At 34.6% G+C, this 15,000-nt stretch overlaps 1 protein-coding gene across 6 annotated transcripts in view; it reads right to left on the bottom strand.

Annotated features, from left to right (window-relative positions):
• The window catches only part of LOC106872628 (RNA binding protein fox-1 homolog 2), a 528,156-nt gene that overhangs the window by 58,020 nt on the left and 455,136 nt on the right, over positions 1 to 15,000 (bottom strand). For 5 of the 6 annotated variants that reach the window (XM_089341813.1, XM_052976234.2, XM_089341812.1 and 2 more), the window contains exon 4: positions 14,909 to 14,962. The exons of the other annotated variant lie outside the window; for it this stretch is intronic. In XM_089341813.1, coding sequence (XP_089197939.1) covers positions 14,909 to 14,962 — 54 coding nt within the window. The remainder of the gene's footprint in view (positions 1 to 14,908; positions 14,963 to 15,000) is intronic. 6 annotated transcript variants of the gene reach the window in all.

Below are 15,000 nucleotides of genomic sequence, written 5' to 3'. Positions count from 1 at the left end.
GCCTCAAAAATTGTGCTTTGCCATTATCTTCATCCAATGAGAATTAAGCAACCCGTTGGCATCCTCTCCCAGTTTTGCATTCTAAGAGTTAAAAATATGAAATATGCTAAAAGTCTGTTCAATAATGAATGAACTAGGATCAACACCGCCGTCATCATCATCATCGCCGTCATCACCACCGGCGTCGTCATCATCGTTATTTTGCATCCATTTTCCAGTGCAAACACATGTTATATAAACCTAATGGGTTTTTTTTCACCACCTTATCTAAAAGATGACTGCCTCAAATTTTGGTACAAAGACAATAATATTGGGAAGGGATGGGGGGGGGGCTCATCAACTCCAGTATTTGGCAGGTGCTTTATCTTACTGACCCCTGAAGGGATAAAAAGCAAAGTTGACCTCAGCAATATTTGACCTCACAACATAAAATACTTGGGCAATGCTGCTAAATATAGTAATTTTTTGATGCACTAACGATCCCGCCTGCTTGCCGTCTTATCTTAGACATAATAATAATAATAATAATAATGATAATAATAATAATAATAATAATGATAATAATTCTTTCTACTGCAAAGCACAAGGCTTCATATTCGGGGGAAAGTATTAAGTCGATTACATCAACCCCAGTGCATAACTGGTACTTATTTAATCATCCGATGCTGGTGCGTTTACATCCCCCGTAACTTAGCAGTTCGGCAAAAGAGACCGATAGAATAAGTACCAGGCTTACAAAGAATAAGTCCTGGGGGTCAATTGTTTTTGATTAAAGGCAGTGCTCCAACATGGCCACAGTCAAATGAGTGTGTGAGAGGTGAACCGCAATATGGCAAGGGATTACTGTATGACGAAAAATACCTGTCGCTCTTTGAGAAGCAAACACTTTTTCTAAACTCAAAGAGATTAGACTTTTAGACACATACATAGGTACGTGTTAACCATTTAACGTTCAAACTACCCATATCAGGACCAAATTTTCTACAGGGTTTAAACTGGGTAGATTCAGTGTCATATATTTACCCTACAATATCATTCTAAAAACTATTTATCACATCATGAAAATCTCAAAGCCAGAAGTGGATGCAGGATAATTCACACTACTCTGGATCAATAAGTGTTACATTTAACAGAGGAATTTGAACACTAAAAGGTTTATTAACTGGTACAAGGAGCAGTTCGCCAAAAATCATTAGTGCCAGTTTGTCCTAGCTCTCCCTCTACAGTCAGTATTCAGCATTCAAATCCCGTCAGGTTCAACTTTGCTTATTCTCCTTTCGCTGTCAGTGGATAAAGGAGCAATTCAAGTGAGAAAAGGAGCTGGATTGTTAAAGCAACAGATAGGATGCCTTGTGGGAACTACTGCACCAGCTTTTTTGCATTCTGGGTTCACATTTAGAACTCCCATCACACGCCTCTTCATGACAAGAAATGGAAATTTCAGAATACAGTTTAAAGCTGATAGATCTCCGATGTCAGATGCAATGACAAGTTGATTGCAGCAACATCGCACTTACAACATTAAAAACAAGCAGATGCTGCAGAAAGTGAGATAGAATTGACAACAGAACAAAAAAAAAAAAAGGAAAAAAAGGAATATATGTAAAATGCTTATTTTTTTTAAAGCATTAGGATGTCTCATGAGAAAACCATTGCAGGAACATGGTGATGGTGGTGGTGGTGGTGGTGGTGGTGGTGGTGGTGATGGTAAGAGTAGTGTTGATGGCGGTGGTGCTTGTGAAGATGATGGTAGTATTGTTGATGGTGGTGGTGGTGGTGGTGTTGGGGATGATGGTGGATGATGACAATGATGGTGGTGGTGGTGTTGGTGGAGGGGATGGGTATAGTGATGAAGATGATGACAATGATGGTGGTGGTGGTGTTGGTAGTGGCGGCATTGGTGCTGGTAGTGGCAGCAGTATCAATAATGGTCTTGAGGGTGTGTTGTGTTATGGCAATGATGCTGGGAACAGATGTTGAAGATGATACAGAGAATGATGACTATGATGACAATGACGATGACGATGATAGCAGTGGCGATGCAGATGGTGTCAACAATGGTAATGGGGACTGAGTTAAAATAACGATGAAGAAAATGCTGGTGATGAGGATGATGGTAGACAGGATAACAATCATGATAGCGAGAACCAATGCAGTTGGCAATGTGAGGTGCTTTGTGGTGAGTGCCGTCTCTCACAATACGCTTTATACACAATCGCCCCACCACGTACATGCACAAATGCATAATCATATTATCAATTCATAATTGTTGATAGCAAAAAACATTGTAACATTCATGCAGCAACAACAGATTGGAATATTTACAAATATATATACATAAACAGAAATACAGGAAATATATATATACATACATACATACATACATACATATATATATATATATATATATATATATATATATATATGTGTGTGTGTGCGTGTGTGTGTGCATATATACATACATACACATACACACTATATTTTATATGCATATATATATATATATATATATATATATATATATATATATACACACATATGTATAGATACATATACACACTATATTTTATATGCATATATATATATATTATATATATGCATATTATATGCATATATATATATAGTTATATATACACTATACACTATAATTGTATGTGTGTGTGTGTATATATATATATATATATATATATGATGTGTGAATACAGGTTATGTGATAAATACATAAAATATGTATATCATATAATACAGGCATATATATATATATATATATATTGTATATATATATTCATTATACAATGTTATATCGACAATATAGAGTATATGTATACACACACACATTATATGTATATATATATGTATGTATATATGTATGTATATATATGTATATATATGTATGTATATATATACATATATGCACAGATGTATATATTTACGTATTATATGAATTCATTTCTAGCAATTGTAGAGTGAAAATAAATACACATTATGCCTGTATAAAAAAAGCAAGAGGATATTTTTTTTTTTCCTTTCTCACAGCAAAACATTTCCTTGTTTGCGCAAGATTCTATTGTCGTAGGTAAAAAGAGGAAGGAAAAGAAGAGAGGAAGGAGACAAGGATGGGAGGGTGTTTTTCCTTTTTTTTTTTTTTTGTATTGGAAGTCTGCCATTCCAATTCTAAAGACCGACAACTTAACAAACATCATATTCCCACAACAGAATCCCTTATGTTTATATGTGACATAAACTCGCACGCATGCACACACACCCATCATATGGAACAATTCTTTCTTGGAATAAGTTCTTGAAGTACATATGAAGCTATAAATAATGTCAAATAAGTATTGGGTTGAAAAGCCCTTTTGGATAAAAAAAAAGTTGAAGGCTGCGTAACTAATGTGTATGTATGTATATATATATATATATATATATATATATATATATAGGAAAATGAAAAATAATAATAAGGCAGAATGCTAAACTGGAAGCATATTTTAATAAACATTTCTAACCGGCTTTCATTGTATAGCAAATTATCAAGAAGAGGGAGAATGAAAATGCTTTTTACAAAAAAGTACAAAATGAAGAAAATAATATATAAAAAATAAATATACCAATACATTGTATTGTCTTTGAGCTTTTAAAGTTCAATGGTAATCCATGTATATAATGGTTGGAAAAATAAGGATGCATGAGAGTTGAGAGTTGTGTTAGGTTTAAAGAAAGGGCTAAAAGTTTGTGTTAAGCAGAAAGTGTGGTGTCAAAACAGGAAGTGTGTGTAAGGGGAGACAAATCTTTTTAGTTGGAGTTATGAACTCTTTTTCAACAGGAAGTTTGTCTAACAGACATAAACTTTTTTCTCCCCTTACACACACTTCCTGCTTAACACAAACTTTTAGCCCTTTCTTTAAACCTAACACAACTCTCAACTATCATGCATCCTTATTTTTCCAACCATTATATACATGGATTACTATTGAACTTTAAAAGCTCAAAGACAATACAATGTATTGGTATATTTATTTTCTTATATATTATTTCTTTTATATATTATTTTCTTCATTTTGTACTTCTTTGTAAAAAAACATTTTCATTCTCCCTCTTCTTGATAATTTGCTATACAATGAAAGCCGGTTAGAAATCTTTATTAAAATATGCTTCCAGTTTAGCATTCTGCCTTATTATTATTTTTCATTTTCCTATTATTTCTCCACGTGCGGTTAACACAACCCCACTATTTACTGACTTATATATATATGTATAAATATGTATGTATGTGTGTGTGCTTTTGGGGGATTTTTTATCCAGGTGAATACTGTAGTGGCTCTCAGTTATGTCCCAGGTTATGGCTAATTGCATCAATCAGGATTTAATGCCTATGACTACGATTGGTTGTCAATCACTCTGTAAATTCTTCCAATGGGTAATTCCATGTTCTCTTCACTGGACAGTAATATTGTAGGGAGTGTATATTAGCAATAATTAGGACGATATAGAACATGGCGACTTGTTCATCCTCAAAATTTATTTCCTCTTATTTGTACAATTTTATACACTATGTGCTGTATATGTTGATGGGAAAGCATTAAAAGCTGTTTCCTCCTATACTTATTTTGGTTCCATTACGTACAGTGATGCTAAGATGGATAAAGAAATTCACTCCAGAATCAGGAAGGCTAGTTCCGCTTTCGGTAAGTTTTATCACAGGCTATGGAACGGCCATGACGTATCAATGACAGTGAAATTTGGTGTATATAAATCCGTGGTTTTGACATTATTGCTTCATGGAGCTGAATCTTGGACTCTGTACTGAAAGCACACACACACACACACACACACACACAAGCATGCATTCTCACATGCAGACAGAAGTAAACAGAAAAAAGACACTCATATACACAAATGCATACATTGGAATGGCTGCCTTTTCTATGTTTGTATATTTGACAAAGCAACAGCTATTAGCTGACCAAGGTCATGTGCATGAAGTTTCTAACATTCGAATGTTGGGCCGGTGGTGGGAGTACGAGGATGGGAGGGAAAGAAGGATTGTGTACTTGTAGGTAAAGACAAGGATACACAGAGGATTTCTTTGGAAAACACAGACTCTCATACACACACATATTGTCTTGTGTAGGAGTATCCAGATATATATTATATAGAAACATACACAAACACACATGTATAACAATCTATGTATGTGTGTATATATATATATATATATATATATATATATATATATATATATATATATATATATACATGCACAAACACACAAATATATATACACACAAATACATATATGCACACACACACACACACACATATATATATATATATATATATATATATATATATATATATATATATATATATATATATATATTAATACAAGGGCAAACAATTCACGGGAAAAATAATTCCCCAAAAATTAATTTGCTAAGATATTATTAATTCTGTTATTATCTAGTACGACTATTTTAAAATGATAGCAGAATCAATAATATAGGCTATATATATATAAATACACATATATGTTCTCAAATATCTGTAAGCATATATATAATAATAATAATATCAAATAGTAATCCATCTTGCTCTTTTATACAAGGCAAATATGTGAATATATAACAGTCTACAAATATATACAATGACTTTAGCAGTGGTACAATATGGATATACATATATAGATACATAGACAGATAGATAGATAGATAGATAGATAGATAGACAGATAGACAGATAGATATAGATAGAAAGAAGGATAGATAGATAGATAGAGGTATGGGGAAAGAAAGAGTGATAGGTGAAATAGTAGCCCTGCCCCGCCTCTCAAGTCGATCAAGTAGAGTTTGGAGGAATGTCTATTGAAAGTAAATTAGATCAGAGGTATATCTTATAGGAAAGTGGGGGAGAGGTGGACGTGTGGAGGGGTAATCAGGGTGGTGTGTTGTAATGTGCTTAGTTGTGTGTGTGTGTGTGTGTGTGTGGCCGGTTTGAATGAGTGATTGCAATGAGAAAATTGGGGAGAAATTTCATCGGCATTGTTTAAGTGTCTGCTTTTCCATGCTTGCATGGGTCAGATAGGATTTGTTGAGGTAGATTTTCTATGGTTCAATGACCTTTCTGTTGCTAGTATATATACGTGCATGCATATGTGTATGTGTGTATGTATATATATATACATGCTTACACATATGTATACTTACATACATATATATATATATATATATATATATATATATATATACATGCATACACATGTATACTTACATATATATACACACACACACAATGTACACATACTTAGATAATGAAAGATAATCTAAAGAGTGAATGGATGGATGGATGGATGGATAGTTAAATGCATGGATGAATATAAATGGGTACATGAAAGATTGTGTGGGTGGATGTGTGTATATATCTATTTGTGCATATGTGTGCGTGCACATACACACACACACACACACACACATGTAAACCTAAGCAGATAAATAGATAAAATTAGATGGATAGATAGAGAGTTCTTTGTTGAATTCCAGCCAATATTTCATTACGGACAAAAGCACGGAACCGTAGTTCTAATTATAGCAAAGCTAATTTCAAAGGAAGACCAATTCCTCTTCTTTAGTATTTTCCTGCTCCACTCTCACCAACCTGCTCGCCCCACCACACCCTCACCACCACTCCCTGTCTTGTCGAATCTCCTGACAATAATTTCCATCTCAGTGACTAAGTCACAGCCAGTGGATTCTCAATGCGAAGCAAATACTGTGTTAGGGAACTGTGGACAGACTCCAAGAAAGTGGAATTGGTAAGCACATGTGTATGCATGTGTCTACTTGCTTGTGAGTGAGCGTATATGTCTTCATGTACCAGTGTGTCTCTGATTCCATAGGAATGGTAACAGTTTAGTTCCAGTCCAATGTAGTACCTCTCCATGAATGTGTGCACATACGTAATTTTGACTGAAGATACACCATGTACGAATGTTTTTAATTAGCACGTGTTAGTCTATGTGCTAATGATTCTGCCCATTCACTGCCCTAATATGATGATGATGATGATGATGATGTGGATGAGGAGAAGCACGATGTTTCAGCAGTCTGGTGCTTATATGGAGGGAGTGTAATCGGATTTTTGATTAGAGTGAAAGGAAGAGGAACTCAGAGAAAATGGGTGGAGAGAGGTTGAGAATGATAAAGAGAGAGAGAGAGGGGAAGGAAGAGAATGAGTGTTTGTGTGAGGGTGTGTGATTACACCCAGATAAGTATATCTGGGAGTACATATGGTGAGATTAGCAGTAGTTTGGATGGACAGGGGTCACTTTCAAACAATAGTTCTCGAAGTAGGCAGTACTGCCCCCCCCCCCCTGTGCGGGCAGTGAAAGATCCAAGAGGGGGCATTGAAGAAAAGTGGAGTGATGATGGGGCACAAAGCAGGGGGTGCAATGGTTGTGAAAACAACAAAATAATGGGTTCGTTAGGATAAGTTTTATTTGTGAAAGACAGTTGCTTTGATTTTGCTTCAGAAAGTGGTCTATGTTTGTAGTGGTGAATGGAGTGGGGTGCGCTAGCATGGTGGCCTGGGTGCCAAAAGGATAGCAACCCGAAAACGTTTGGAAACCACTGTTTTAAAACAATAGATAAATGCCCTGCACTTCCTTTAATTAATAAAAATTAATAAACTAGGTAAAGAGTAGGGTGTATATAAGAACAAGATTTGTATATGAGGAAGGTTTGTATCTGAGCAGGGTTTGTTTGAGAACAAGGTATGTTTCTTCTTGACGTATATATATATATATATATATATATATATATATATATATATATATATATATATAGGCAAAGGCATGGCCTTGTGATGAGAAGCTTGCTCCCCAAATGTGTGTATAGCCTTAGGTTGGCCAAAGCCTCATGAGTCGATTTGGTAGCCAGTGTTGGTTTATTTACATCCCTATTGCTTAGCAGTTCAGCAAAAAGATGATGATCACATACACACACACACACATGCTAATATTAATATTCTCATCTAAAATAGAGATGGGTACCAACACTTTCATGTCGTACACTTGAACAATTGTGAAGAGTTCTACACATGAAACCATTGGTTGCCTTGTTGATCCACAAATAAAGAGTATGTGCATATGCGTGTGTGTGTATGTGCGTGTATATATATATATATATATAGAACAGCTTGCACTGTGGGCCACTCGCTCATTTCCTCAGCTGCCAGTGAGAAAAATCAATCATGATGGCCTCAGAATGCACCACTTCAATATCCCCCCTGATACATAGCAGACTTTACCCATCAATTTCCATGTAGCTGCTGCAACATCAAACCAGATGCAGCTGTAAATATGCACCAATCGCACTGCAAATATTTCCACCTATCAACGCGTACAGATTCTTTCTTTCTTTCTTTGGTCTTTCCGTCACATGCATCTGCTACATCCCTGACGAAGTCCTTTTGCTGACTTCCGTCTTCTGTTCCTTAATTATTGCTCTATTATTATTATTATCATTATTCACAGTCTCCATGATAACTTGCTTCGCTACACTCGGGCACCTCCACCCCTGACTCGCCAGCATCCATCCCTCCACCCCCACCCCACCCCCGATACCCATATCCCATTAGCTGTCTTTAAGCGAACAGCTTTTATGTCACACTCTTCCCCTTCTGAAGAATGACAAATTTCTTTGATGATAATATCTCACCTGCCTTTGTTTCATACTCACACACATTATGTGCATATATATAGATATATATATATATTTATATATATATATATATACAATCATTAAATATATATACACACACATATACACATACCTATTATGTGTGTATGTATGTGTATATATATATATAATCATTAAATATATCTATACACATTATGTGCATGTGTGTGTGTGTGTATATATATATATATTACACCAAATTCTCCTGCAATTTATGTATACATATACATCTATGTGTGTGTGTGTGCATGTATATGGATGTATGTATGTGTGTTTCTGTGTGTACAGGTGTATGTATGCAGCATGTGTTAGTATATATATATATGCATACACATATACATGCACATGTATATACACATGCATATGTCCATGTGTGTATATATAATATACATATGTATCTAAATTTATATATATATATATATATATATATATATATATATATATATATATATACGCACACACCTCACACATACATCTTTATACGTATATACACACTCTATGTGCACTTAGCTAGAATTTCTTATCACCTATCCATATTGCATTCAGTCACTTCACAATATTCTCTTGTGGCAGAAACCATTCCGTTCATCAGGAAACTGCTCGGAAACCAGATTTTCATCTGAAATTCCAAACCAACAATCCCCCCGCCCACCACCACCAATATTCTCCACCCCAGCCCCCACAACCAGCCCTGCACACGTTCAATAAATACAGACACTGACACTTTCAAGAACGTGTAGCAAGGTCCTACACTTGGCGCCAGATTGTTTACTGCGCTTGTTTGCAATGTTTCGAATTGTTGGATGCCTTCCAAACCTTCAATCATATTGTGCAGCTTCATAAAGTATGCATTGCATATGTGTGTGTGTGTGTGTGTTTATATATGTGTGTGTGCGGTATGCATGGGGAATACATATATATACATATGTATACCTACCTTTTATCTATGACTTTTTTCAGTCATTAGACTGGGGCCTTTGCAGGGCACTGCCCTCAAGAATTTACGGTTGAATGTATTGATCCCAGTATTTTAAAAAAAATCTTTTTTTAAGCCTGGTACTTTTTCTCTCGGCCTCTTTGGCCAAACCACTAACTCATCGGAATGTAAACACACTAACACCGGCTGTCAAAACGGTGGAGGGGGAACAAATACAGACACACACATATATATATATATATCATACGATGGGCTTCTTTCAATTTCTGCCTACCAAATCCACTCACAAGGCTTTGGCCAGCCCGAGGCTATAGTAGAAGACACTTGCCCAAGGGGCCACAGAGTAGAACTAAACCCGGAACCATGTGGTTGGGAAGCAAGCTTCACATAACCACAAACCACACCTGTGCCTATATATATATATATATATATATATATATATATATATATATATATATATATATATATATTTATGTATGTATGTATGTATGTATGTATGTGTGCGTGTATATATATATATATATATATATATATACATATATTTAATGCTCTTGTTCATTTGTTGCAAGCTAAATGATGAAGAAATCTGAAGAGCAACATACTTTTGTATGAAATTTTGTTTCAGTTTGAGAAAATCTTTTACCAAGACATTTAATGTTACAATAAGCTTTCAGGAAGCATTTTTAGAGACATATGCCATTTCATGAAGGAATCACAAGATCCAATATTGATTTTATTTATTTATTTATTTATTTATTTTTTTGTTGTATTTAGGATTTTTTTAATTTCTTTCTTTTCATATCAGGAATAACATAAAGATGGTCCATGTTCTGGATGATCAGCCATGACAACAGGCATCAACGGATCATGCTGCAATCTCCAAGAACTGTTGACTAACTGGCCATGAAGCTTCCAAACATGTAGACATCTTTAACCATTTTATGCTACATGATTACTTTTTTTTAAAGAAAAAATGGAAGATGGCACAGGAGTGGCTGTGTGGTAAATAGCTTGCTTACCAACCACATGGTTCTGGGTTCAGTCCCACTGTGTAGCACCTTGGGCAAGTGTCTTCTACTATAGCCTCGGGCCGACCAAAGCCATGTGAGTGAATTTGGTACACGGAAACTGAAAGAAGTCTGTTGTATATATATACATATATATATATATATACATATATATATATATATATATATATATATGTGTGTGTGTGTGTTTGCATGACTGTGTTTGCCCCCCCCCCCCCAAATTGCGTGACAACCTATGTTGGTGTGCTTACATCCCCATAACTTAAGCAGTTCGGCAAAATACTCCAATAGAATAAGTACTAGGCTTCCAAAGAATAAGTCCTGGGGTCGATTTGATCGACTAAAGGCAGTGCTCCAGCATGGCCACAGTCAAATGACTGAAACAAGTAGAATAGAAAATAGAAAAAATAAAAATGCATCATGTTGCAACAAAGTTTGTGCCATGTAGCAGCAGGCATGGGTCTGTGGTTCAGAAGTTTGGTTACAAACTATGTAATCTGGGGTTCAGTCCCATTGTATGGCACCTTGGGCAAGTGTCTTTGACTGCGGCTCTAGGTTGACTGAAGCCTTAGACTTAGAATTGGTATGGGGGGGGGGAAATTGAAAGAAGCAGACCATATGTGAGAGACTGTGTATATGTGTGTTTATATCATATGGGCACAGGCATAGCTGTGTGGCTAAACTGTTCATTTACAAACCTTGTGGTTTCAGGTTCAATTCATAGAGACTCCCTACCAACCTACACACATATATCCATACATAAAAAGAGAATCGCTAACAAACCGATTCTCGTGCCAAACCAAAAAATAATAAATAATTAAATAATAATAATAATAATTATAAACCAAAAAATATTTATTATTTTTTTATATTATTCAATATCATTTCAGAAAATAACACCTTTAACCAAAATTTAACCAGAAAATTCCCAAGCAAAAAATATATAATAATGATAATTAAAAATAACAAAATAAGAAAAATAAGCTTATGGAAATGGATTATAATTAATACTGAATTAAAAAACAAGTATTTCTAAAGGTTTACCACAACCAATTGTTAAGCGAGCCTTTCACCAACTACGTCTACTACCATTTTGTGCTACAAAGTATGTGTGTTGGTGGGGGGGATACCAGTTCTCAGGCTCAGTTTGCATATATTCTCTCTGTCTTTCTCTCCCTGTTGTTGGAGAGACTATAATGTGTGAAGCCTTTACTTTAAGTAAATAATCGACCATTGCTTATGGATGAGAAAGACTTGGTAATGTGTACTGTGCTTTTGCTAACTGTTTCAGGTGCCTATGTAGTCATGACACAGATATCCTCTCACTGTCTTTGATTGTCCCACCCTTTGATCCAATGTCACATCCAGAATGTGAAGCTGATAGAAGGGAGTTTCAATCAGCCGGTGATGCACATTTTCAGCTGAGGAAAGACTAGAGCAATGTAAATGAAGTGCCTTGCTCAAGGACAAAATGCAATGCTTGGTTCAGGAATTGAACTCGTGACATTATGGTCCTCATCCAGATACCCTAACCATTAAGCTACATCCTTCATAATAGATAGATAAATAATTAACCTTTCTGTACCAGTCATACCAACCTATTTGTGACTGTCCTTGATTCTTTGATACAACTTCTCAACTTAAAACGATTTATATTAAAAAACTTCCAACTAAACTTCTTAATTTGTGTTCCAAACACTAGCTTAATGACAAAATTTATTACAATAAATTCTTAATTATTTTCAAAATTAATTGATAATAAAGCAGTTACTATATTTCATTAGAAATAAAGTAACATTTAAACAGGCCATATCCAGCCGAAATATTTTACCTGGTTTATGGTCAAACTGGCCAGATTCGGCCCCTCACACCTACCCTAAAATATCATTCTAAAGACAATGCATGATTAATTCAAACCAATTTGAATAAATAAGCATTACATTTCACAGAATAATCTGAATGCTAAACGGTTAAAAACATTCCATGAAAATTTCATGTTAATTTATGCTTCAAACACCAGCTCAGTAATGACAAAGTTATTTTATTAAATTCTTCTTGATTTTCAAAATCAATTGCAAGAAAGACAGCGTATTTCATCAGGAATATGGTAACAAAAGGGCTATAAAATGATCTGGTTGTTTCCACATTCTTCGATGTATTCTTCCTTTCTTTTTTTAAAAAAAAAAGAAAAGTTTAGCTATTATTTTTACCTGTTCAGTTGACCTCGAAAAGGTTCCTTTCATTGGTTTAGCAAACAACCAAGTCAAAACTACATCATTGGCTCCTGTTCCAGAACCGGTCTACCGTTATTATTGTCAGTAATAGATTCTCCAGAGTTTTACCATATTAAGACATTCCAAATTTAATTAGATGAATTTATTCGATCGTTCAAGCTAAGACATTTTTTTTTCCTTCGTTCCTTTTTTTATTTTATTTTAGTTAAATGATAAGATACTTATTTTTTCCCCCTTCTAAACTTTGGCCTCTTTTCTTTCTTTATTTTAGCTGAGCACAGAATACAAATATATTTATAGCTGTGCCAAATGTAGGAAACCGTCAGAGTTTTAGTTAATGTGGCAGTAAACCAAATTGTATTATTGCAACAATGTTGCATCGAGTTAAACCAAGAATGGAGAAAAGTATTTCTAGGAAACTAATTGTTGCAATTCTGTCTTAACAAAAAAGAAAAAGAAACACCACCACCTCCACCTAAACAAAAATTTTATGGAATATAACAGAATTTATTTCTTACAAAGGTGCAAGAAGAGAAATATTGGTGATGATAATGGTAGAGAGAAAAACTGGTTGATTCTATCATCCCCAGTATATGACTGGTATTTATTGATCCACGAGGGATAAAAAGCAAAGTGCACCACATTAAAATTTGAACTCAGAATGTAAAGAGCTACAACTGTATTGTACAAAGCATTTTGTCAGATTCTTTGACAATTATGCCAATCACCAGTCAGTGGAATTTTACTGGAAGATTCAAAAACTATAAAGTATCACAATGAAATAAATATCTGAGATGCATTTCACATACTGAAATGACCTGCTGGTAAGAACACTTTTCTTTCAACTCTTAGATTATTTTACCTTCATATATTTGAAAAGGAAAATCTTTCCCAAAATATTATAGAAGCGTTAAACAACCAATGTGAGGTAGAACAATATCATTTCTCTTTGCTTTCATTTATTAACATTACCTAAATATTTTGCCTGCTTCTCACTTGCATTGCTCAAAACTTTGCTTAAATATATTGTTTATACACTGCAATGCTTACATCTAGAGAGGCCCTTAGCCAACAGGTTTTGGGGTCTGATGATACGCCATAAAGCTAAGCCCTTTATGGAAGGGAAACCTAAGGTAATCCCATAAACCGGCCCTATCTAACTAATATACATACATATATATATATATATATATATATATATATATATATATATATATATATATATATATATATATATATATATACACTCACTGTATAGATAGTGTGCATGGGATAGAATACATAGGCCTATAATCAGAGCGGTTCCAAATATGACCATCTCACCAATTACATTAATTAACATGTCCTTATTTTTTTTACTTCTTTTAAAAAGACAGTAGGACAGGGCAGTGTATGATCTGAGGGAAATTATGACTTATTTCTAGATGGTCAAGCAACCACATAGAGGCTTCCTTCTCATTAGCTCAATATTGTCAATATTGTTGTCTTCAATGACACACCTATTCTCATAATTACTTGCAGTAAATAGATTAATTAAATCAATGATATTAATTAAAGAATCATTAAGTGAGTAAACTAAATAAATCTCAGTTAATTAATTAATTAATTAAACCTTAATTAGTTCACAGAGAGAAATGTTGAAAACTGAGTCCTGAGAAAAAAAGGGTTAAAAAAAAAAACCTAAGGTACCTGCTTTTTATTAAAAAGGGTACAGTTATGAGTGTGAAGGGTTCGGTTAGAAAATTGGGGGTTTGGTGTTTGTAGAATGAGTAGGGAGGAAAAAAATAAATGATCGACCAAGGGCTTGGGGGACAGGACCATAGGAAGAGAAGAGAGGATTAAAGAAAATTGAAGGAGAGAATTATGGAAATAGACAGAGTGATTGATATAGAGAGAGTGATTAAGATAGGAACAGAGAGAGAGAAAGAGAGAGAGAGAGAGAGATTGATTAGACAAATGAAGTGTTGGACTTACCTTTGAACCCCGTTCATTAAAGATTATTTCTACATCTAAAATATGTCCGAATTGCTGAAAAGACAACATGGTCAACTACTTGATGCTTTATG

The sequence above is a fragment of the Octopus bimaculoides genome, chromosome 25 (genome assembly GCF_046866305.1).
Source record: "Octopus bimaculoides isolate indiv1 chromosome 25, ASM4686630v1, whole genome shotgun sequence".
Lineage (NCBI taxonomy): Eukaryota > Metazoa > Mollusca > Cephalopoda > Octopoda > Octopodidae > Octopus > Octopus bimaculoides.
The sequence above is the reverse complement of the archived record's forward strand: the minus strand, read 5'-3'. Positions and strand labels throughout refer to the sequence as shown.